Source organism: Gopherus evgoodei, chromosome 18, assembly GCF_007399415.2.
Source record: "Gopherus evgoodei ecotype Sinaloan lineage chromosome 18, rGopEvg1_v1.p, whole genome shotgun sequence".
Lineage (NCBI taxonomy): Eukaryota > Metazoa > Chordata > Testudines > Testudinidae > Gopherus > Gopherus evgoodei.
In genome coordinates, this window is record NC_044339.1 from 3,911,662 (window position 1) to 3,934,390 (window position 22,729).

The window sequence follows — 22,729 nt, forward strand, 5'->3', positions numbered from 1 at the left end:
GCTCACTACATTTTCAGTATGCCACAGATTGTCATCTTTAGGTTTCAGAGTTAATGGTGTATTAAAATACACGGGGAATTAACATCTCTCAGCTATTTTTCAGGCTGCCTGCAAACTCAGGGTGACATCACTGCATTGGTTACACTCGTTTTACATGTGCAAAGTTCGCTCCATAACAACAAAAGTTAGAAACAAACGTCCAAAACTGCAGCCTGGAGTTCCTGAGAAGAGTGCTGTGGCAAGGGGTGAATTCTGCGCTAGTTTCTATTGCCACAGATTTGCAGAATTCTACCTATAACGAAGAAGCCAAAACACTGTTTGTATTTGTATTGCCTCCACCACACCTATTAACCCCAAGAGGGTTCCTGTAGGCTGGAGTCTGGCAAACATTTTCCAGTTTGTGCCTTTTGGGATTGTGCCGTTGCCAGGGCTTGAAAAATTTTTAGAATCTCTGGAAAGGGGGCACCAATGAGTGAATTTAAATCAGTAGAGGTCTACCTAGAAGAGTATGAGGCACCCCAGGCTATGATGGAGAGGGATTCCTGGGACTTACCCCGTTCAATTAAGGGATCTGCATTCACTTTAAATGGAGAATTCAATGCTGCCTTATCTCTGGTTCCATCAGGGTGCCATCATAACAAAGGCCTCAAACCTGCAGATCTTTACCCACACAATAATTTCCCTCATGTGAGTAGGAGGCCATTTCAGAAGTGCTGAGTTCCCTGCAGCTCCGATTATTCTCATTGGTGCTGCAATGAGAGCTGAGTTCTTTTGAAATTCTGCCCAGGTGCTCTGTCGCTTTATCCAACAATCTGTAGATATTGGCATTTTTGACAGAGAAATGCAGGCCAGATGCTCTACTTCCTTGCCCCTGATATTGTCATTGTGACCTTCACAAAGTGGGTGTTAAGTGCTGCCATTTGGATGTGACTGTGTTCTACACGCATGCAGGCATCCATTCACACCTGTGCAGCGTAGTGCAGGATAAGGAGCTCTTAATAGGCAAGGGGTGAGGAAGGCCAGCACCTGGAGTTGTCAGTAAGCATTGAAATGGGAGTTATTGTCCACACAGGGCTCCTGACAGAGGGAAGTGGGGAGAAGGCTGGAATCAGGAAGTGGAAGGTGAACAGTGAATCCCAGATTGAAGCTATGGACAAGGAGGAGGAGAAGGCTGGGGGTGCAAGCACCAAGGAGCAAAAGGAGCCCCAAGAGAAAAGTCCCTCCAAGAAGAACTTTGTCTGCAAGGCCTGTGATAAGAGCTTCCATTTCTACTGCCGTCTGAAGGTGCACATGAAGCGATGTCGCGTGGCCAAGGGGAAGCAAGTGCAGTGTAAAGAGTGCAGTGAGATCAAGACCTCCAAGAAGGAACTGGAAAAGCATCAGTTGGAGGCCCATGGAGGGCCTGGAGCTGCAGGAACAACCAAAAAGAAGACGAAGCGGCTCCCAGTGACTTGTGACATCTGTGGAAGAGAATTTGCTCATGCCTCAGGTAGGGTTAGACCTGGGAGAGATTCCACAAGTAGAATGGGAAGAGGTGCTTAGATACCAGGGTAATTGCCTTGTTAACAACACATTAGATCTCCTGAAGTCAGAGCACTGGGGACTCTAGGGGAGATTGAGAAGCCCTGAACTGCACTGTGGAGAGGGGAATGCAGTTCAATTAATTTTACCTCCCCTGCTGATTGCCCCAGCTTTTTGCATGATCGTTTTTTCCACCATTGCATGAGGGTCATGTAGGAGAAGTGGGGCTGCTGGCAATTTAAAAGGCCTCCAGAAATAATTGCACTGCAAGATGGCCTGTTCAGTTCTTCAGCTGGTGGTAAGGAAAAGGCCAAAGCTTCTCAGTGCGCTGGGTTTCTTTTTCTCCCACCTCCAAGCCTCCCTGCTCTCAGCATGGCGGATGGGGTAGCACCGCTCTGTGGACAGAAGGAGTTCACTGCCATGTCATTCTTTGCTTCCCTAGCTGCCACTTGCTGAGAGAGGAGTTTGGGACTGCTTGCTGCTAAGAAAATCAGCTCCTCTGAAGTGAGGTTAGGCAGTCACCCAGTGATCTAGTGTCAGGACTGGGAGGGGTATTGCTTTTGCACAATATAACATAAGAACATAAGAACGGCCGTACTGGGTCAGACCATAGGTCCATCTAGCCCAGTATCCTGTCTACTGACAGTGGCCAATGCCAGGTGCCCCAGGCGGAGTGAACCTAACAGGTAATGACCAAGTGATCTCTCTCCTGCCGTCCATCTCCACCCTCTAACAAACAGAGGCTAGTGACACCATTCCTTACCCATCCTGTCTAATAGCCATTAATGGACTTAACCTCCATGAATTTATCCAGTTCTCTTTTAAATGCTGTTCTAGTCCTAGCCTTCACAACCTCCTCAAGCAAGGAGTTCCACAGGTTGACTGCACTGTGTGAAGAAGAACTTCCTTTTATTTGTTTTAAAGCTACTGCCCATTAATTTCATTTGGTAGCCCCTAGTTCTAGTATTATGGGAACAAGTAAATAACTTTTTCTTATTCACTTTCTCCACACCACTCATGGTTTTATAGACCTCTATCATATCCCCCCTTAATCTCCTCATTTCCAAGCTGAAAAGTCCTAGCCTCTTTAATCTCTTCTCACATGGGACCTGTTCCAAACCCTAATCATTTTAGTTGCCCTTCTCTGAACCTTTCTAATGCCAGTATATCTCTTTTGAGATGAGGAGACCACATCTGTACACAGTATTCGAGATGTGGGTGTAGCATGGATTTATATAAGAGCAATAAGATATTCTCCGTCTTATTCTCTATCCCTTTTTCTTTTTTTAATGATTTCCTAACATCCTGTTTGCTTTTTTTGACCTCCTCTGCACACTATGTGGACGTCTTCAGAGAACTGTCCACAATGACTCCAAGATCTCTTTCCTGATTAGTTGTAGCTAAATTAGCCCCCATCATATTGTATGTATAGTTGAGGTTATTTTTTCCAAGGTGCATTACTTTACATTTATCCACATTAAGTTTCATTTGCCATTTTGTTGCCCAATCACTTAATTTTGTGAGATCTTTTTGGAGTTTTTCACCGTCTGCTTTGGTCTTAACTATCTTGAGCAGTTTAGTATCATCTGCAAAGTTTGCCACTTCACTGTTTAACCCTTTCTCCAGATACCTTTGTGCCAGGTGTTAACTGCTGCCCTTGGTTTCCTGCCCCCAGGAATGCAGTACCATAAGCTGACGGAGCACTTTGACGAGAAGCCCTTCTCCTGCGAAGAGTGTGGTGCCAAGTTTGCGGCCAACTCCACCCTGAAGAACCATCTGCGGCTGCACACCGGAGACCGCCCCTTCATGTGCAAGCACTGCCTCATGACCTTCACACAGGCCTCTGCCCTGGCCTATCACACGAAGAAGAAGCACTCTGAGGGTGAGCCTGCTGCATCCCCATTGTGCCCCAGAGCCTGTGTGCCTTTGTGTGTGCTTGGAGGAGGAGCATGACCTGGCAGTTAAAGCACAGTTAAACTACAAGTGCCCTTTCTGCAGAATAGGATATTAATATTTACATACGTGGGGAGTCATGGCTTCATCCATCCACTCCTGGCTACCTCTGCTACTCCTGCCTTGCCGATGGGTTGTTCCTTCAGCCTCCCTTTTAATGGCTCCTCTGCTTTTGTCCTTGGCTGGTGCCTTTCTCCACCCTTATCTGCTGATAACGGTTTCAGCTACTCACCCTAGCGATTGATGCAGGTCATTCCCCAGCTGCCTCTGGCATCACTCTGTCACTCCCCACCTGCCATCTCACTCTCTCAAACAGACCTTCCCGTGTTCCCTCTCTCTGCCTTTGTTCTTCATGTCCACTCTCCTTCCTGTCTTCTGGGCCCGCAGCTCCAGTGTCTGTTGACTCCTCCCCTCAGCTCTTCATTGAGTCCTTTGCTGAATCACTGCTTCTCTCTGTCTGGTAAACCTGCCCTTTCCTCTCCGTCCCCACTGCTGAAACCCCAATCCCCGCCTGGGTCATCTTTTGCCTTGATTACTGCTGGCTTTCCTGCTTCTCTAGTCTGTTCCAAGCACAGCTGTGAAACTCCTCTGACCTCAGTGCCCACTCCTGGAATTCCTGGGTTGGCATCCTGACTTCTACTGTCTCCAATACAAGATCCAAGACCTTGCCTGGAAGGCAGCACATACTGTTGTCCCCATCTAGTCCCTGTCTCTTTTCCTCCCTCCTCCCCCCCCCCCACTAATTCTCATCCCAGTCCTCTGCCCCACTCTTTCCCCTTTGTCTCTTCTTCCTGTTCTCCGCTTTATACCTTCTAAGCACTGCCCTCTGTTCCTGGAACAACCCTGCTGTCCTTGCCTGCCTGATGCCCTCTCTACCTCCAATCTCACTGTTTCAGACAGGATTGAATTCATGGAGGTTCTATGGCCTGTGCTGTGCAGGAGGTCAGACTAGCACAGTTGTCTCTTCTGACCTCATCCATGAAAGCAACCTGCCTTCCCCTCTTCTCTGCAATAGATTTTCCCATAATACATTTTGGTTACAAATTCAAAACACAACACATTTCCATTTTGATTTTCAAAAACTGAAAAAGTTCTTGCTTTTAAAACATTTCCCTTCTGGAAAAAAGGTACAAAAAATAGAAAACGGGGAGAAAGTGAGGGGAACCCCCCCAAATCAAAACCCATTTTTAGAAGGTTTTGAAAAATTTAATGAAATTAAAATTTTTGCTTCATTTTAATTTTTTTCACTGAAAAATATAAAAATCAAACTGTTTTTGCAAAACGTATAAATTTCAAGGAAATTGCACTTCAGACTGAAAAATGTTTCAGTAGAAACATTCTACCTCTACTCATCAGTGCTTCCTACGTCATCCCTCACAGAATCATAGGACTGGAAGGGACCTCGAGCGGTCATCTAGTCCAGTCCCCTGCACTCATGGCAGGACTAAGTATTTTCTAGACCATCCCTGACAGGTGGTTCTGTTAGATGGACTGCTGCCTTGGGTGTGTTTCCTTGTCTCATGGAAGCTTTTAAGCTCGTCTGAGCGGAGAATGTGTTGCTTTGTTTGTAAAGCACATTGCAACCTCGTGTGCAAACAGCATAAATGTTTTACAATAATTCTGTGTCTGTAGAACAGCTAGTGGTTAAACGGTCTGCATTGTAGCTGCACGTATGGTTAAACAGTCTGCATTGTAACTGCACGTATGGTATTGTCTGTGTTTATAGTCAGAGAGAGATCGTCTTTTGCACACGAGGTTTTGTGGTTCAGAAGCCAGCATCTTTGGGAAGGACTACTTTTGTCTGGAAGTTTGTGCTGTGAGCAAGATGTTGGTTCCATGAGAGCTTTTGTGTTCTGTAACCTCCTGCCTCCTTTCCTGAGAAGTGAGCTTACGTTGTCCAGAAATCCTGTCCCCCTTGTCAGGGCCAGCTGAAGAAGTTCCAGCCTCTAATCTTGGCTCTCACTGCAGGGAAGATGTATGCCTGCCAGTACTGTGATGCGGTATTCGCCCAATCCATTGAGCTGTCTCGTCATGTGAGGACTCACACTGGAGATAAGCCATATGTCTGCAGGGAGTGTGGGAAAGGATTCAGGCAGGCCAATGGGCTCTCCATCCATCTGCGCACCTTCCACAGTGAGTATCTGAGCCCTGCCATGCCTCAAACAGAGTCCTTCCCATGAGGCAGAAAAGAGCAGCTGGAGCTCCTTAAATGCCCATCAGAATGTGACTGAGAGGCAGAGATGAAGGGGCAATGCCATGTTCAAGTGCCTGAGGTTCCAGACCACAGCAATCCTTGCTCTGCCAGGGGATGCAAGGGGGTGTCCTGGAGCTTCATGGGTGCTATGAATGACAGCAGTCTGGCCTTTCACTGGTGCTTCTATGGTAGGACTTTCCCTCCTGGGAAGGGAAAGACTGTTTGTTGTTAAGAAACTTTACATTCCGGACCTAAGGGTGGGATCTTCTCAAGGAAACAGCAAAGTCTGACAACACAGGCGGAAGGAAAGGGGCTCCAAAGAACCAACTGAGAATCTTCATCACTGTAAGTGACAGGGGAAGAAAGAGGGGAATGGTACCTACCCCCAAAGATCCAAAAACTCAGACATTTGCTATTGCCTGGAAATAACTAGCATCTCTTTTCCTCTCTCGCTCCCCTCTTTCTGCTGCCTCTTCTCATTTCTTTTCTTCTTGATCTGTCCATTTTCCTCTCTCCTCCCCACCCCTGCTTTTCACCCCCTCTTTGTGGGAGCAGATATTGAGGATCCATATGATTGCAAGAAATGTCGGATGAGCTTCCCCACCCTGCAGGAGCATCGCAAGCACATTCATGAGGTCCACTCCAGGGAGTACCATCCCTGCACTACCTGTGGGAAAGTCTTCAGTGCGCCATCCCTCCTGGAGCGCCACATGGTGACCCATGTTGGAGGGAAGCCGTTCAGCTGTGAGATTTGTGACAAAGCCTATCAGGTGAGCTGGCCTCAGTACACATTACCCCGACACCCCAGCAGGTTATCCCATCCCTCCAGCATACCCCATTGCATGTTGCTTTTCAGAGAAACCACTCACTGACAGTGTGCAGTTAGACACTCACACAGGGCAATGCCTCCTTTGCAAAAGGAACAAGACTCCTTGTTGCTCAGAGCAGGAGTTGTCCTGTGACCAGTAGAAAGAAAACAGGCGTACAAACAAGGACAATAGAAATCCGTAGGCTCTGAAAATGTGCCAGTTGCAAAGATTTAGATAAATGCCTGTCCTGGACTCCCCAGAATTTGAGCTTTGACTTCAGTATAAAGTTTCTAGCCTTCTTGGCTGCTAAGAGCCATTAGAATGGAATTCCCCATATTGCAAATGGCTCTGAAGCAGCAGGGTATGAAAATGTATCCCCAAATGGGGCCCGTAGTGAGGAAGATGGGAAAGAACTAATAGTGCTGTGCTTTTCAGATGTGGTGGGATGAATTTTTTTTGGTAGAGCTCACATGATCTCTGAGCCCCACTCAAGATGCTATACTGCTGTTGTAAATGAGTTACAGTAACACAAGCGAAGTATTAACTGTGCTGAGTGGCACAGGGTGGGTTGGGATCAGATCAGATGAGCAGTATAGTTTGCTGTGTCTCTTCCCACTGAGCACAACCACTGTATCCATATGACCTTATGACCACCGCCTGTTGCTGTCACGTTACCCTGTGGAACAGCTTTGCCATTGTAACACGGTTTGATTTATATCTTTACAGCAATTGTCAGGGTTATGGTATCACAACCGGACCCATCACCCTGATGTCTTTGCAGCTCAGAATCACCGCTCTTCCAAGTTCTCCTCACTGCAGTGCAGCGCCTGTGAGAAAACCTTCTCCAGCACTAATGCTCACAAGAAGCACGTCAAGGCAGAACATGCAGGTAAGAATCCACCACTGTGTGCTCTGGGGAGCCAGTGCTGTGGAGATCGAAGTGAGCTGCATGAATAACCCTAACCTGGCAGGATTGTGCAGAGCAGTCTCCTGAGACAGCACTAAATTCACTATATCCCTTCAAACCAGTCTCCTCCAGTGAGTCCCTCTCTAGGTATGTCTACACGACAATTAAACACCTGCAGCTGGCCTGTGTCAGCTCATTCAGGCTTGCAGGGCTCAGGTTACAGGGCTGTTTAATTGCAGTGTAGACATTTGGGCTTGGGCTGGAGCTAGGCTCTGGGACCTCATGTTGGGGGAGGGTCCCAGAGCCTGGCCTCCAGATCAAGTCTGACCATCTACAAGGCATTTAAACAGCTCCACAGCCTGCACCCTAATCAGCTGACACAGGCCAGCCCTGGGAGTTTAACTGCAGTGTAGACATACCCTCTGTGTGATTAAGTAGTTCTGTAACAGCCTCCCTTTGCTAAGTCATCTCTCCCAAGATGCTTCTCCTTACTGTAGTGAGATGGGTTATTGCTGACATGGCCCCCTTGAGAACCGGTGTGTGTCTAGATTGGAAGCCCTGACCCAGAGTGACTGTCTGATCTGCAAGGAACTTTGAACCCACACCTCTCCCATGCTCTTGTTTTCAGATGTGAAGTTCCTCGAGTGTGAAAAGTGTAAGGAGCTCTTCCCCACGCTGGCTCTGCTGCAGGTCCATGCCAAGTGCAGGCACTCAGGTCTTTGTTATTATGATTTATATTCCCATAGCACCTAGGAAAAGTGTGTCATGGACCAGGCCCCCGTTGTGCTAGGTGCTGTACAAACCCAGAACAAATAGCTCTTGCCCCAAAGTGCTTGCAATCTAACTATAAGACAACTGATGGATACAGAACAGAAGGGGAAGAACAAGAAACAATTAGACACGACTGGTCAGCACCAGTGGACTCAGCTCACCAGCAGCCTAACTGTTGTCAAGTGCTTTGTAGGCATCATGGGAAAGGAGAGTTTTTAGGAGGGATGTGAAGAAGACTAATGATATGGCTTTGTTGGTGTTTACGGGGAGCTCCTCCCAGACACGAGGGACAGTGCAGGAGAAAGCACAAAGGGTCTTGTTTGAAAATTTAACAAGTAAGCGATGGAGGCTGGCATCATGAGTCAACATCTCAGTAGTGAATGAGAGATGATAGGTAGAGTGGGGATAGGCTGTGAAGGGTCTTGAAAGTGAATACAAATAGCTTATGTTTGATATGGTAGAGAAGAGGGAGCCAGTGGAGGGATGCAAAAGGAGGGGAGTGCGTGTCATGGTCAATGCAACGAGCTAAGAGAATGATCCTTGCAGCAGCATTCTGAATGGATATGAGTGGGGCAAGGCTCCCTTTGTCAAGTCCCAAGAAAGAAGAATGTTGCAGTAATCAAGACGAGATGATGAGAGCCTGGAGGAGAGTTGTTGCTTTGTGGGTGGATAGGAAAGGCCATATCTTAGGGTTGTGATGGAAGAAGAATCTGCTAGATTTAGACATAGGCTGGCTGTGAGGCCCTAGAGAGCATTCCAAGTCACAGATGATGCCCAGGTTATGGGCCTGAATGACAAGCCTGATGGGGGTGTTGTCCACAGTGATCAAGAAAGGAGGTGGGGGAAAGGTTTGGAGGGCTGGAGAGATTAAGAACTCTGTTTTTGCCATGTTGAGCTTCAGTTGATGGCTAGACATCCATAAGGAGATGTCTGAAGGGCAGGCCGAGATTTTACTTAGGACAGAAGGAGACAGGTCTGGAGTAGTGAGGTAGATCTGTGAGCCGTCAGGGTAGAGATGGTAGTTGAATTTGTGTTTGCAGATGAGATTATCCACAGATGAGGTGTAGAGGGAGAGAAGAAGGGGATAAAGACAGAGCCTTGTGATACCACCACAGACAGCTGGGGTGGGGTATGAGGAGGATCCTCCAAGGACATGCTGAAGGAGTGATTAGAGAAGTAGGAGGAGAACCAAGAGAAGACAGTCAGGGAAGCCAAGGGAGAACATGATTTCAAGAAGAGTAGCATGATCAGCGGTGTCAAAGGTGACTGGTGGGTCAGGGAGGCTGAGAATAAAGGACTGGTTCTGAGATTTGGCAAATAGGGGGACACTGGAGACTTTGATGAGAGCAGTTCCAGTAGAGCTGAAGGGGAGAAAGCTAGTGTGGAGAGGTTCTGGAATGGAGTCCCACTTTTCCAGTTCCATACAGTGATCGTAGACAGCATGTTCCAGGTTTAGGTTGCAGTGGGGGAGGTTTAGGTTGGATATTAGGAAAAGCTTTTTCACTAGGAGGGTGGTGAAGCACTGGAATGGGTTACCTAGGGAGGTGGTGGACTCTCCTTCCTTTAGAGGTTTTTAAGGTCAGTCCTGACAAAGCCCTGGCTGGGATGATTTAGTTGGGAATTGGTCCTGCTTTGAGCAGGGAGTTGGACTAGATGACCTCCTGAGGTCCCTTCCAACCCTGATATTCTATGATTCTATGAGTTTAGAGCAGGGGTGGGCAAACTACGGCCCATGGGCTGGAACTGGCTTTGGATCCGTCCTGTGGCACCGCTGGAACCAGTCCCCTGCAGTCCCCGGGCAGGGGGGCAGAGGACTTCATGCTTTGCCGCCAGGCACCGCCCCCTGCAGCTCCCATTGGCTGGGAACGGGGAATCACGGCCAATGAGAGCTTCCGGGTTGTACCTGGAAGCGCGACAAGGGCAGTGCACACAAAGCCCTCCGCCTCCCCTCTTCCCAGGGGCCACGGTGCTTCTGGGAGCGGCGAGGGGCCAGGGGCAGGGCAGGCATTCAGGGAGCCTGCCCTGGCCCCAGTGTGTGCCACTGCCACCCCGGAGCTGCTTGAGATAAGCGGCGCCAGGCCAGAGCCCGAACCCCTCCCTAACCCCATCCCCCTGCCCTGAGCCCCCTGCCGCACCCCACAGTCCTCCTGCACCTCAACCCCTTGCCCTGAGCTCCCTGCTGCACAGGGGTTCAGGGTGCACCCCAACCCCCTGCCCTGAGCCCTCTCCTGCAGTCCGCACCCCTCATGCACCCCTGCCCTGCACTCCATACCCCTCCTGCACCCCACCCCCCTTCTCTGAGCCCCTCATACAACTCAAACCCTTCCTCTGCCCCAGTCTCTTGCCCTGAGCCCCTTCCTGCACACCACACTCCTGCCCCGGCCCTGCATACAATTTCCCCACCCAGATGTGGCTCTTGGCCCAAAAAGTTTGCCCACCCCTGGTTTAGAGAGAAGGGGAGGAGGGAGATGGGGCACTATTTGTGAGGTAGGTGGGGTCAAGGGTGTGTTTTTAAGATGGGACAAATTAAAGCATGTTTGTCTTGTGAGGGGAACGAGAGAAGGGTGAGAGATTAAGGAGAAGAATAAGGGAGGGTGTGATGGAGATCGGGAAATGGGTGGAGTCACTGGGGCAAGTGGAGGGGTTGGAGGAGGAGAGCAGATGAGAAACTTCTGTGTCTGTGAACAGAGAGGAGGAGAATATTGTGGGAGGGGAGGCAGGAAGGGAAGTCAAGCTGAGGGGAGGGGGAAGGTCACTCATATTTTGTCCATTTTTTCATGGAAGAAATCAGAAAGTTCCTGTGCAGAAAGAGAGGTGGAGGCAGGAAGAGGGTAGAGGAATGAGTCAAAGGTGGAAAAAAAGGCGGCTGGAATAGAGGACGTGGTGTTCAGTCCATTTGGAGAAGGAATGTGTTTAAGTAGGAAGATGGCAGAAGTGATGGAAGAGAGAACAAATGTGTAGTGGAGGAAGTCACATTGGTTGCAGGAATTTGACCAAAGAAACATTGGAGCAGGAGTGGAGGAAGCAGATGTTTGGGTGAGCCAGGGCTGAGGGTTCGGAAGATGGATCTTCCAATGGTCTTTTTAAATCAAGATTGGATGTTTTTTCTAAGCCTTCTGCTCTAGTTCAAACGGGAATTAATTCAGGGAAGTCCTATGGCCCGTGTTGTGCAAGAGGTCAGACTAGCTGATTGCAGTGGTCCCTTCTGGCCCTATAGTCTATGAATGTATGAGTTGAGATCAGAGAGGAAGGCGGGTGGATGGTAAATGACAGCAGCATGGCAGGGGAGAGGAGAGAAGGCTTGGTTGCAATACTGCTGAAAAGGGGAGAAGGTGTCGGAAGGAGGAGGACAGAGAGGTCAGTGGCAGTAGTAATGGGAGAGGAGAAGCCCAGCAGCCCCACCAGAGTCTGATGTAGGGCGGGGAGTGTGAGAGAAGGAGAGGGCTGCTGCAGAGGCAGTGTCAGGTGAAGGGATCCAGGTTTCTGTGAGAGTCAGGAGCTGGAGAGAGCAAGGTAAGAAGAGGTTGTGGATGGCTGAGATCTCGGTGGAGACGGAATGGGTATTCCAGAGACAGCAAGAGAAGGGAGAAGGAGAGAGATGTGTATGAGGGGTGTGGAGGTGGTGGCAGGGATGAGTTTGGCAGGTAACGAGGTTGGGGGATGGAGGGAGGGCCAAAATTTGGGGCACTTATCTCCTGAAGTGAGAAGGGGAGTGTGGATATGGGATCTGGATTTGAACTGGTGGGAAGAGATGGGAAGAGAAGCAGGTGGAGCTGGTGGGAACCGTAGAGGGGTGAATGTAACAGGAAGAGGCGATCGAGTCAATGCAGGCAAGAGAGGAGGATGGAGGCTGTGATGCAAAAGAGGAGGTGGGGAGAGCTGTGTGTGAGAGGCAGATGGTCAAGATAAAACCAGAACCCCAAAACAATCTGCACCATAGTGCAGTCACAGAGCGCAGGCAGGATCCCTCACCAGACACCATCACTCTCGGTGTCCCACCCCTGCACGCACCACTGTGTGGCTCATTGCAGAGCCTCTCACACACTGCTCCCCATTGTCTCCAGCAGCGCACTCCTTCCTCTCGTGCCTGCCCCAGCCCTGGCTCTCTGCTCCTCCAGTATGTTCCACTCAGAATGATGCTTTCTCCATGTCTCTTACACAGGGACCCAGCCATTTCGCTGCTTGTACTGCACAGCCTCCTTCCGCTTCCCGGGGGCCCTGCAGCACCATGTCACCACAGAGCACTTTAAGCAGATAGGGAGCACCTTCACCTGTGGGCTGTGTGGGGAGCTTTTCACTACTCAGGAGCTGCTGCAGAGTCACTACAGCGCTGAGCACCCAAAGGTTACGTTCGCGGAATGCCAGGCCACCAGTGCCCAGCTTGTGCAGGTAACTGATTCTTGCAGTCGCTGGCAGTCACCACGAGCTCCAGGCAAACCTCATGTAGGGGAGCCTGGAATAAGCTCCCAAAGTTGGAATGTCTCTGTTGGGGGGGTCTATCGCTCTCTCCTCCCCTGCATCCTCCCAGCCCCATTATTCTCTGCATTGGTGGGCATCCTCAAGTCCCCTACTTCCATTTTTTCTCCACAGCTCCCCTCTCAAAAAAGCCTTTTGTTCTGAAGAATCCAGTCAGGCCATGTCTGATAGGTCCTTCAGCTGCTTGGAGCTCCCTGGGCTCTGGTGTGCAAAGCACAGAGGTGGGACTGGTTTGCGGGGGGAGGAAGGAGGGAGCCCTGTCAGTATGTTAATACTTGCACACCAGTCAGGGTTTGGATAGCAGGAAATGCTGAGGCTCTGTTCAAACTGAAGTGTTTCCCCATCACAACCAGCCCTTTACCTCCACACTTTCTGTTCCACAGACCGTGTCGCCCATTCTCACCCATGCTCTCGGGGAACTTAGGCGGGATTGTTGGCGGGATGTGCGGAGCAGACTAGTTACCCAAATGAAGAGTCTATTGGAATCCAGATAACATTCCCCACTAGATAATAACTGTTTTGTAGTAGCCCAAATTTTAGGCCTGGAAGTTCATATTGTCCCTTTAACATTGAAGCTATCAGTAGAGAATAGCTCTTTGGATGTGGGAGCCCAGTGTGTGAGATTCCCTGGGATGGTGGTCCACTAGTGTGTAATCATAGAATCTTCATGATCCAAGACTGCATATGGTGCTAAATTGTAGCAATTTTGTGAAGAGAAATATTTAAATTCCTTGCCTGACTTCTCTTTTGCATCGCTTGTGCATGTGGCTTGGAGTTTCCCATTAGGCTCATGCCTATTGTAATTGCACTCCTCTGGTGCGAAAGTAAATGTTATCATTAGAGCTTGGGCTGAGAATGATGCAGACGTTGGAGCAGTTTAGAGGAAAGCCTGCGCTAAGTGTCTCCTTGACTCTCCCATTCAGGTGATTCAGACATCGGAGCAAGGAGAAGCAGCTGAGCAGATGATCACCTTGGACGAAGCCCAGCTTGCTGGCTCCCAAGTCTTTGTGACGTTGCCAGATCCCCAAGCTGGCTCAGAGCTGGTGGCGGTGACTATGGAGGACTTGTTTGATGACAAAGTAACTCTGATTTGTGAAGAGGCTAAGTGAGGCATGGCTGAGAGCACTTGGAAGGGAAGCCACCAGGCTGGCTCATCAGCTGTATGTGCCCAGGTGTGCTGCTCTGGCAGTGAGATTCCAGTTTTTTGCTGGAAAAAAAAAAACTATGTGTGAGACTGGCAAAATAAGTGACGCACTGCAGGCACAGCATGTCTGAGAGCATGAGAGATTGGAGGTAGTAACTCTGCTTGGAAGTCATGGATCCAAGATGGCGTCCTTCCCTAGCCGGGGCGCTAGGCAGCAGCTTTTGGTTCTGAGGGAGTGGGCCACATGTCCGTTCCAGCCCAAAGAAAATGGTTTGAGTCATAGGAAAAGAGAGAGATGGACCACAGCTAAGCAAGGGGAGTGGGGGAGAAGCAGAAGAGAGAGATGGAGGGAATTTGTCAGTCATAGAAACAATTGGGAGCTGCCAGTTCAACAATCAAGAGCCAGACGAAGCGCTGCTCTTAGCTATGTTGGGGTGCTGGTAACAGATGCTCATGGAGGAATCAGAGAGTATAAAGGCTGAACACGGACACACAGGATATTTGCGAGAGGATAGATCTGTGTGGATAAGGCAGCTTCTGGCACACTGCTTCTTCTCTTGCCTCCTCTCCCATAGCTACACAGCTCATGAGGCCCTCTGATGTGTCTACACTGCATTTTAAACCCATGGCAGCAAGTCTCAGAGCCTGGGTCTACAGACTCAAGTTCACAGGTTTCACTCTACTGCACTAAGAACAGCCGTGTACATGACTGGGTTTGAGCTCTGATGCCCAGACGTTCCCACAGAAAATTTTGCCGCAGCGGGGCCATCCCTTTGGATCTCTGCTCACACTGAGGTTTCAGGGGCATTACCCTAAGTATCTGTCTTAACCTGACAAAGGGAAATCCAAAGCTTAGTCATGGGAATGAAAATAAGGTGTCTGAGGCTGGCAGCTGTAGGGTCTCGGGATCAAGCAGGTGGGACAAACTGTTGTGCACAGTTACAGGATGTTGGGTCATCTCTATCAGCAGATGTAAAGTATCTAATTAGCTGTCTGTTCAGAAAGCGGCCACTATGCAGGTACGAATGGCCCAGCCTCGTCTCTCCTTTAGCCAGGACACTGAACTTGCTAACTTGGGGGTGACTTGGAGCCCTGTAGGATTTCAGCAAGTGGCCCTTTGCCTTTCTCATGCAGAGCCCTCCTGGGAAAGATGACTGTCTGTCCATCCATCCATCCATCCATCCCCTCCCCCCTGCACTCCACATCCTGGAGCTTCTTAACCTGTAAAAATGGTATACAGGAAGCTCTAACCCAAAGTAAAAAAACACTAGTTTCCAATAGACCCTAATGGCTGCAGCTGGCTCTGTTAACCTGTCTCCAGCAAGGGTTAGCAGTGCTTGTGTAGGCAGAGCCTAATCCTGGCCAAATCACTGCCATGGCCGTCAGCACAGCACAGCTACAATCGTTTGTGCCCTACACTAAGTAGTAGGGTCAGACCCACAGCTGGACAGCTACAACTTGTAACCTCTTTGTAAGATGACAAAAGCCGCACGATCTCCCTGCCTCCTCTAGTTCAGCTGAAGCTGCAGTGTTTGAAGAAAGAAGCAGCTAATCTGAGTGCTGTGGCCCATCATTTCTCAGGCGTTTAATACTATTACCGATGAATTGGTGCTAATGCAAATATTTCTCTCTGAGCACATAATGGCTACCACAATTGCACACAGTCATTCCCCTGCGGCTCACAATACATGGCTTTGTAAAACACTTTCAGATTCCTTGCATAAAGCTCGCTATCTGTGCCAGCACAATGCAAAACCTTCCTTGCTGTGTAATGGCCCCTTTAAGAATAAATTTCACAAAGCTTTCTTATCTGCAGTTTCCTAAAATATAATCTGATAATTAATGGTTTGCTGAATCCATTATGAAGTGCAATTAGATGGATGCAGAGTTCCTGCAGCTCAGAGGGAACTAGTAGCATTTATCTTCCTTTCCGTCATGCCAAAAGGTTGAACTCTGCCACTGCACTATTTACATACTGAGCAATGATCCTCACTGTGCCTCATGGGCCGAGCCTACGCAATGAGCTATACCCATTTAATCATACTGCCCAGAGCCACACAAGAGCAGAAGATGAACAGATCCTGGCTTTCCAACAGCCTCCTGTGCTGGTTCCTCTCAGTCACTAGTCTGAGACTGTTGTTAAATGGTCCAAACTTTCCTTGTCAGTCAGCTGGCTTGATGCCCTTATTACAACGTGAAAGAAGTGAGCAAATGGCCAAGGTGCCATTTTCCTTGCTGGGAGCAAAGGCCCAGTGAAGCAGACATTCTGCAGCATGAGTTTGTGGGTGAGAGCAAGTGGATGATCCTGCTGAAATGTTCCATAGAGTGTAGTGATGTGCTTCCACTTCTGAATCTCTCCCTCAGCCGCACACACACTCAGGCTGTCTGTCCCTGGGGATTTTAAGTAAGAAGCAAACAGAAGACACTTGAAGTGAAATTAACCCTGAATCCAAGAATGGCCAGGAGATGGTGCTCAAGGTCTTGGGAAGTGGAAAGGCCTCTGCTAACTTTTGCTGAAGCTCTTCTTGGACATTTCCAAACCTTCTCTCGCTGCTGGGCTCTTGGGCTCTTGAGAATTTGACCCAGCACCCCAAGAGTTAAAGCATCCCTCTGTTAAAAGAACACACCATGAAACTGGTTTGATGAGGCTTAGGGCCAACTCCCTCTCCCTAGGGAGGGTAAAAATGCTGCCGCTTACTGCTAGCAGCAATGAAATGGTGCAGGAATAATTCCTCCTTAGAAAAAGAAGAGTGAAGAAAATAGCACTGATACTTACCATATCTAAATATAATCGTCTTTCCTTTACAGGTGACCTTTAACAGAAAGGAGGTAGATGGGAGTCAGGCTCAGTGTCCAACACCTGTTACTGCACTAGGGGAATGTGTTTTGCCTCTCAAGGTGTGCATGTGTGTAGAGGCAAGTCCACAATGAGTTTGCCACAAAAAGCAGCCCAGAAGAGGCTCAAGGCTGAAGCAGCACAGAGGCTGAATTAATTCTTGCTGCACGGGTAGGACTTGTTCTTCTTGCCTGGCACAGAGACACTTCATCAAAGCAGTTTGAAGGAAGGCTGAAAGAGGCAGAGGTGGAGCAATGATAGTAAGACTCCAGAAGGGATGTAGGCCTCATGCTGGAAAGCAAGTTCTTGCTGTCAAATTGAACGTCGGGCAGCTTCTGTTGCAGCCAGCAAAGTTCTGAGAGGAGCCCGGTCAAGGAGTTGTCTCCTTCTTCAAGTAAATGCAGCTGTGTATTCCACGTAGGCGTGTGCATGCCCAGCACACCAGAGCTAGAGAAATTTGCCTAGCAGTACCAGTGAAGGGACAGCGCTCTTGCCTTGTGGCCATAGCCCCTACCCTGGCTACATGAGGCAGCGCCACCCCAGCCCTCCCTCACTTCCTTCTTCCCACCTGTGGCTGGACTTAGAGCTTTGGGTGTTCTTGACCTCACAACTTCTCAAAGAGTTTAGTTTTTTCCTTTGTTGTATCTAGTTCAGGGGTGGGCAAACTTTTTGGCCTGAGGGCCGCACTGGGATATGGAAATTGTATGGCAGGCCATGAATGCTCACGAAATTGGGGATGGGGTACAGGAGGGGATAAGGGCTTCGGCTGGGGGATGTGGGCTCTGTGGTGGGGTAAGAAATGAGGAGTTTAGGGTGCAGGAGGGGCTCTGGGTTGGGGGGTGGGGGGATGAGGGCTCTGGGGTGGAGCTGGGGATGAGGGGTTTGGGGTGCAGGAGGAGGCTTCAGGCTGGGACCAAGGGGTTCAGAGGGTGGGAGGGGCATCAGAGATGGGGCAGGCTGTTGGGGCATAGGAGAGAGGTAAGGGCTCCGGGGCAAGGCTGAGGATGAGGGGCTTGGGGTACAAGAGGGGCTCTGGGATGGGATCAGGGAGTTCGGAGGGCAGGAGGGGGATCAGGGCTGTGACAGAGAGTTGGAGCGCAGTGGGGGCTCGAGTGAGTGCTCTGGGCGGCACTTACCACAAGCAGCTCCTGGCAGCATGTCCCCACTCCGGCTCCGAGGCGTGGCCGGGCAGCTCTGCATGCTGCCCTGTCTGCAGGCACCACCCCTGCAGCTTCCATTGGCTGCAATTCCCGCCAATGGGCACTCCAGGGGTGACATCTGTGGACAGGGAAGTGCGCAGAGCCACCGGGCCATGCCTCTGTGTAATACGTAGGAGCTGGAGGGCAGATCATGTCAGCTGATTACTGGGAGCAATGTGGAGCAGGGCAAGCCTCCAGCCCCACTCCCTAGCTGGAGCGCCAGAGCTGGGCAAACCCACGACCCTGCTCCTCAGCTGGAGCTGAGGCTGGATTAAATGGTTTGACGGGCCGGATGTGGCCCACGGGCCATAGTTTACCTACTCCTGATCTAGTTAGTAGCACCCTTCATGTTAGAGTAGTGTTTGTTTTTCTCGGTGGTGTCCTCACTGGGGTTTAAACATCACTCTCTCACATGACAGATCTATCTCCACATGCACTGCTTGCTCAGTCTCAGCAAGGCCCACATCAAAGCATTGTATGTGTGACAAGTCCACCCCCCCACCCTAGGGTGCAACCTGGATCTGTGATACCACTGAGACCTCAGATTCACCAGCCTGGGTTCCCTCTCACACTGTGCTGCTGTGGCAAGCTGTAAGACTGCTCCCGGTCCTACACTTCCATCAGCATCCACACAGGCAGGGCTACGCCCAGCAGCAGTTACATGCAGGCTCTGGCCAGCTATTGCATGAACCAACAATAGGGAGGCTACAGTCAAAATAACCCCCACTTTCCAGCCTAGGATCCCAGAACTGTGCTGTCCTGCCCTAGTAAAAAACCCGATCAGTATGAATTTATTACTCAGTTTGCTCCTCGCTTGATGTGGAGAGGTCAATACATACCAGCCCTTGTTAACTGAGCTGCGATTTTCCCAGATACTTCACTCAAAAACACACTGGTTAAGATAAAACAAGTTTATTAACTACATAAAGTCAGATTTTAAGTGATAACAAACAGATCAAAGCAGGTTACCATAACTGATGGTACAAGCAGTCCACCACGTTTCCATATATAGGCTAGAAATCCCTGTAATCTGAGACCAGCACTTTCCCCAGTTCAGTGTGTTTCCAGGTGTTCTCTTGTGTGGGGAGTGAGGCCCTGAAACATAAGCACCGATTCTGTGGATGCTCTGGGGCTGGAGCACCCACGGGGAAAAACTAGCAAGTGCTCTGCACCCACCGGCAGCCAAGCTCCCCCCTCCTTGCCTCCTCTCCCCCTGAGCGTGCCACATCCCTGCTTGCTCCCTCCTGGCGCTTCCTGCCTCTACCACCTAACAGCTGTTTGGCGCGCTTAGGACTTTCCGGGAGGAGCGGGGATGTGGCACACTCAGGAGGAGGAGGAGGAGAAGTGGCAGGACAGGGGCAGGGACTTGGGGGAAGGGGGTGTGGCTGGGTTGGGAAGAGAGGGTAGGCAGGGAGTTTGGGGAAGGGGTGGAATGGAGGTGGGGCGAGGGCGGTGCAGGGGTGGAAAGAAGGGCAGGGCCAGGTACAGGGTGGGCGATCAAGCACTCATCAGGCAGAGGTGAAGTCTGTGCCTGTGCCCCCAAAAGATGTCACTCCCTATCTTGTATAGTCTGTCCATAAGGCTGGAACCCCTTTGTTCTAAGCCTAGTTCTCAGCCCAGTTTGTGGAAAAATACAGATACCAAAATGGAGTTCTGTATGAAGTGGTCTGGTTGCCTGCCTTGCTGGGTCATAGCAGCCATTAATCATAGGGTGGCTGAAGCATTCCCGGGTGAGGACAAGCCTTGTCCATAGTCCATTGTCTTTGTTGATAGGCCATTAGCACTGTCTTTAGCGTCTTGTTGCTGTACCTGAAAGACTAGTTGTGGATGTTACCCAGAGCAAGCACATTTGAAAAATGGATACACAGTCAATATTCATAACTTCAGATACAAAAATGATACATGAACAAATAGGATAATCATAGTCAGCAAATCATAACTTTTCCATTGACACCTCGCATGATACTTTTTGTACAAGGTGCGTCATAATTATGTCATGATCGTAACATAATTATACCACTATGATGAATATGGGGTGTAGTGTCACAGTACAATCTGCAGATTGTTTAGATCACCCTTGGGCTCCGAGAGTGCTGCTGCCTCATGTTCTGGAGCAGGTGCCTCTCTGAAAAAACAGAGGAGCCATTCCCCATTGACTGCACTCCACACCATCTGCCCACTCTCACTCCCCATTTCTCTTCAGGGATCCCTCTCATGAGATCCTGCTCTTCATGCATGTCTGTCTTCTGCAAGCTTTTGGAGCGGTGGAGGAGATTCTGCTGCAACACCAGGGTCATGGCTTCTACTCCCAGTACTTCCTGCTACCCAAATCCAAAGAAGGGATAAGACAAGTCCTTGACCTTTGCAGCCTCAACAAATACATCAGATACATGAAGTTCCAAATGGTCACTCTATCAACTGTTTTCTCCGTGTTGTCTCAGAATGACTAGTTTGGTGCTCTGAACCTTCAAGGTGCTCACTTTCATGTGACAATTTATCTGAGCCACAGAAAGTTCCTTCGATGCATTGTGACATAACACCACTTTTGCAGTACACAGTGCTTCCTTTCGGCCTCTTCTCTGCCTCCCCCTGCCCTCCCCGTTTTTTCCCAAATGCGTGGTGGTTGTATCTCAGGAAGAAGGGAACTCGCATCTTCCCTTATCTGGCATAGCGGTTACTGAGGAGCTGATCCAGAGAAGTTATTTCTCATGTCAGCACAACACTGCGCTTGTTTAACAGTCTGGGTCTCATTCTAAACAATGGAAAGTCAACCTTGGCTCCCAGTTGAGGTCACTGGGACCCTGTTATATTGCCTGACATTGAGAGTGTTTCTGCCAACCAACCATTTTCAGACAATTTGCCATCTTTGCCTCTGACTGCAGTCTCAGCCTTCCATGACAGTTCAGACGTGTCTGAGGCTCTTGAGCACCGGTAGTCCATTTTCCAAGGATGTGCCTTCAATCCCTTCAAATGTGCCTCAGGATGATCTACCATCCTACTCTTCATCCTCTAGACCAGCGTTTCTCAAATGCGGCCACCATGGCCACGTACAGTCACCAGTGGCTTTTTTTGTGGCCACGACAACCTCCTGGGGTGTGATTGGGAGGCTAGGGGACAAAGCGGCAGCCCCTCCACTCCCTGTTACTCCTGGATGCGCCAACTTTGTGTTTGCTGGTGCTGCCAGCATGGAGCGGTGCCCTGCAGGACCCCTGGAGATACATGGGGCATAATGCTGGGGGAGCTTTGGACTCTGTAGGCAGCTGGTGAGTTCCCAACCCACCTTCCTGGAGGCAGCAGGGCTCAGGCTCCGGCCTCAGGACCCTGGCGGCGGGGCTTTGGGCATTGGTGGATTACTGCATGGGTCGACAGGGCTCGTGCCTAGGGGACCCGGACAATTTGCTCCTTCTCTCCCTGCCCCTGGATGACTCCTCATTGCTCCTCCTCTTCCCCCTGAGGCCTGCCCCTGGGCTTGGCTGGAAGATGGAGCCTGTGGTAGGGTTTGCCTATTCTCCCTGCCCCCATGCTGAGCTGGTGGAGCTGCTCTCCAGACCCCCTCTTCCTCTGTCCCATACGCAGTATGGAGCTGGCCCGAGGGTCACCCCTCCCCATGCTGAGCTGAGCTGGCCCTAGCCCCTTTCCCCTCCCCCCGGAGCTGGCCTGAGTCACTTGCCCAAGTCCCCAACCTCTCCACGGAGGAGCCTGAAGACCTGCCACCCTGGGGCCAGAGCCCAAGCCCACGCCCTGCTGCCTCTGGTGATCAATTGCCAAGAACAAATGTAACCCGCACACCTTCTGGGTGTGGTGTCTGTCCCACCTAGTGGCACCGAGACCACTTAAAGAGGAGTTAGCGATCTGCTCTACAGCCTTCCCTACCTGGCCCTCCATACAGTTTTGCAACCCCAGTGTGGCCCTCGGGTCAAAAAGTTTGCCCACCCCTGCTGTGGAGGCTCATGCACTAAATTCCAGAGGTCCCCAGTTCAGTCCCGCCTGCCGACGACCAGGCTCTGTCAGCATGACACAAACAGGACAAAGGTGCAGTTTTGCCAAAGAAGTCAGGACATCTAGGGCCGAAATGGGACATATGGTCACCCTAGACCAGGGGTTCCCAAACTTTTTTGGTCGCACCCCCTCTTTACCTGGTGTGTGTTGTGCCGGGAGCTGGGGCCAGGAGTGGGGCCACAGCTGGGAGCAGGATGGGAGCTGCAGCTGGGACCACAACCAGGAACATCAGAGGCTGGGGGCAGTGCTGGGCCCCACCGTGACCCTTGAACTTTCCTCTGTGCCTCCCTAGGGTACATGCCCCACAGTTTTAGGGACCCACTGCCTTAGACTGTGGTAAGAGCTGCCCAGGGAACCCAGGCTGCTTTGGAGACTCCTGGGGCTGCCCCCCCACCCCCCCACCGAAAGCAGGTAGAGGCTCTGGGGCTCCCCACAGTGGCCTGGGCTCCCTGGGCAGCTCTTATCACAGCTGAAAGCCAGGGGCAGGAACATTAGGGGGAAGGGGAGGAGCAGGGGGTGTGGCTCATGGCGGGGTGGGCATGTGGGGTCCTAAATGTTCTTTGCGCCCAGGGCCCCAATAAATCTTAATCATCCTCTGGCTTTGGGCTCGGGCTCCAGCCCCAGGGTGGCAGGACTCAGCATTTACCTCCCCCCATCGTCCTTGACCCCCAGCTGCCTCCTTGGGCTTCTCCCCCATCCTATCACTCATGTCCCCTGCTGCCTCTCCGTCCTCCCGCCTCCTCCCATCGCCACTAACCTCCACTGCCTCCCGCCTTACCCCAGCCCCCATTGCCTCCCTGGGTTCCCCAGTCCAATTGCCCACAGGCCCTGCTGTCTCCCTCCCTCTGCCATTGCCACGAACTCCCTTCTGCAGCCTCACAGCCCAGTCCCCACCCACTCCTGCTCCTAGCTTCTTGACC

At 50.6% G+C, this 22,729-nt stretch overlaps 1 protein-coding gene across 4 annotated transcripts in view; it reads left to right on the forward strand.

Moving 5' to 3' along the window:
- Nucleotides 1-15,584, forward strand: part of ZBTB40 (zinc finger and BTB domain containing 40) — a 65,944-nt gene extending 50,360 nt beyond the window's left edge. For 3 of the 4 annotated variants that reach the window (XM_030537377.1, XM_030537376.1, XM_030537378.1), the window contains 8 exons: nucleotides 1,073-1,489; nucleotides 3,197-3,403; nucleotides 5,443-5,607; nucleotides 6,224-6,438; nucleotides 7,204-7,366; nucleotides 8,013-8,099; nucleotides 12,318-12,544; nucleotides 13,555-15,584. In XM_030537377.1, coding sequence (XP_030393237.1) covers nucleotides 1,073-1,489; nucleotides 3,197-3,403; nucleotides 5,443-5,607; nucleotides 6,224-6,438; nucleotides 7,204-7,366; nucleotides 8,013-8,099; nucleotides 12,318-12,544; nucleotides 13,555-13,740 — 1,667 coding nt within the window. In that variant the 3' untranslated portion in view covers nucleotides 13,741-15,584. Of the gene's footprint in view, nucleotides 1-1,072; nucleotides 1,490-3,196; nucleotides 3,404-5,442; nucleotides 5,608-6,223; nucleotides 6,439-7,203; nucleotides 7,367-8,012; nucleotides 8,100-10,939; nucleotides 11,192-12,317; nucleotides 12,545-13,554 lie in introns of those variants that run through there. The other variant, XR_003997070.1, reaches the window with a different exon arrangement.
- The last annotated feature ends 7,145 nt before the right edge of the window (nucleotides 15,585-22,729 follow it).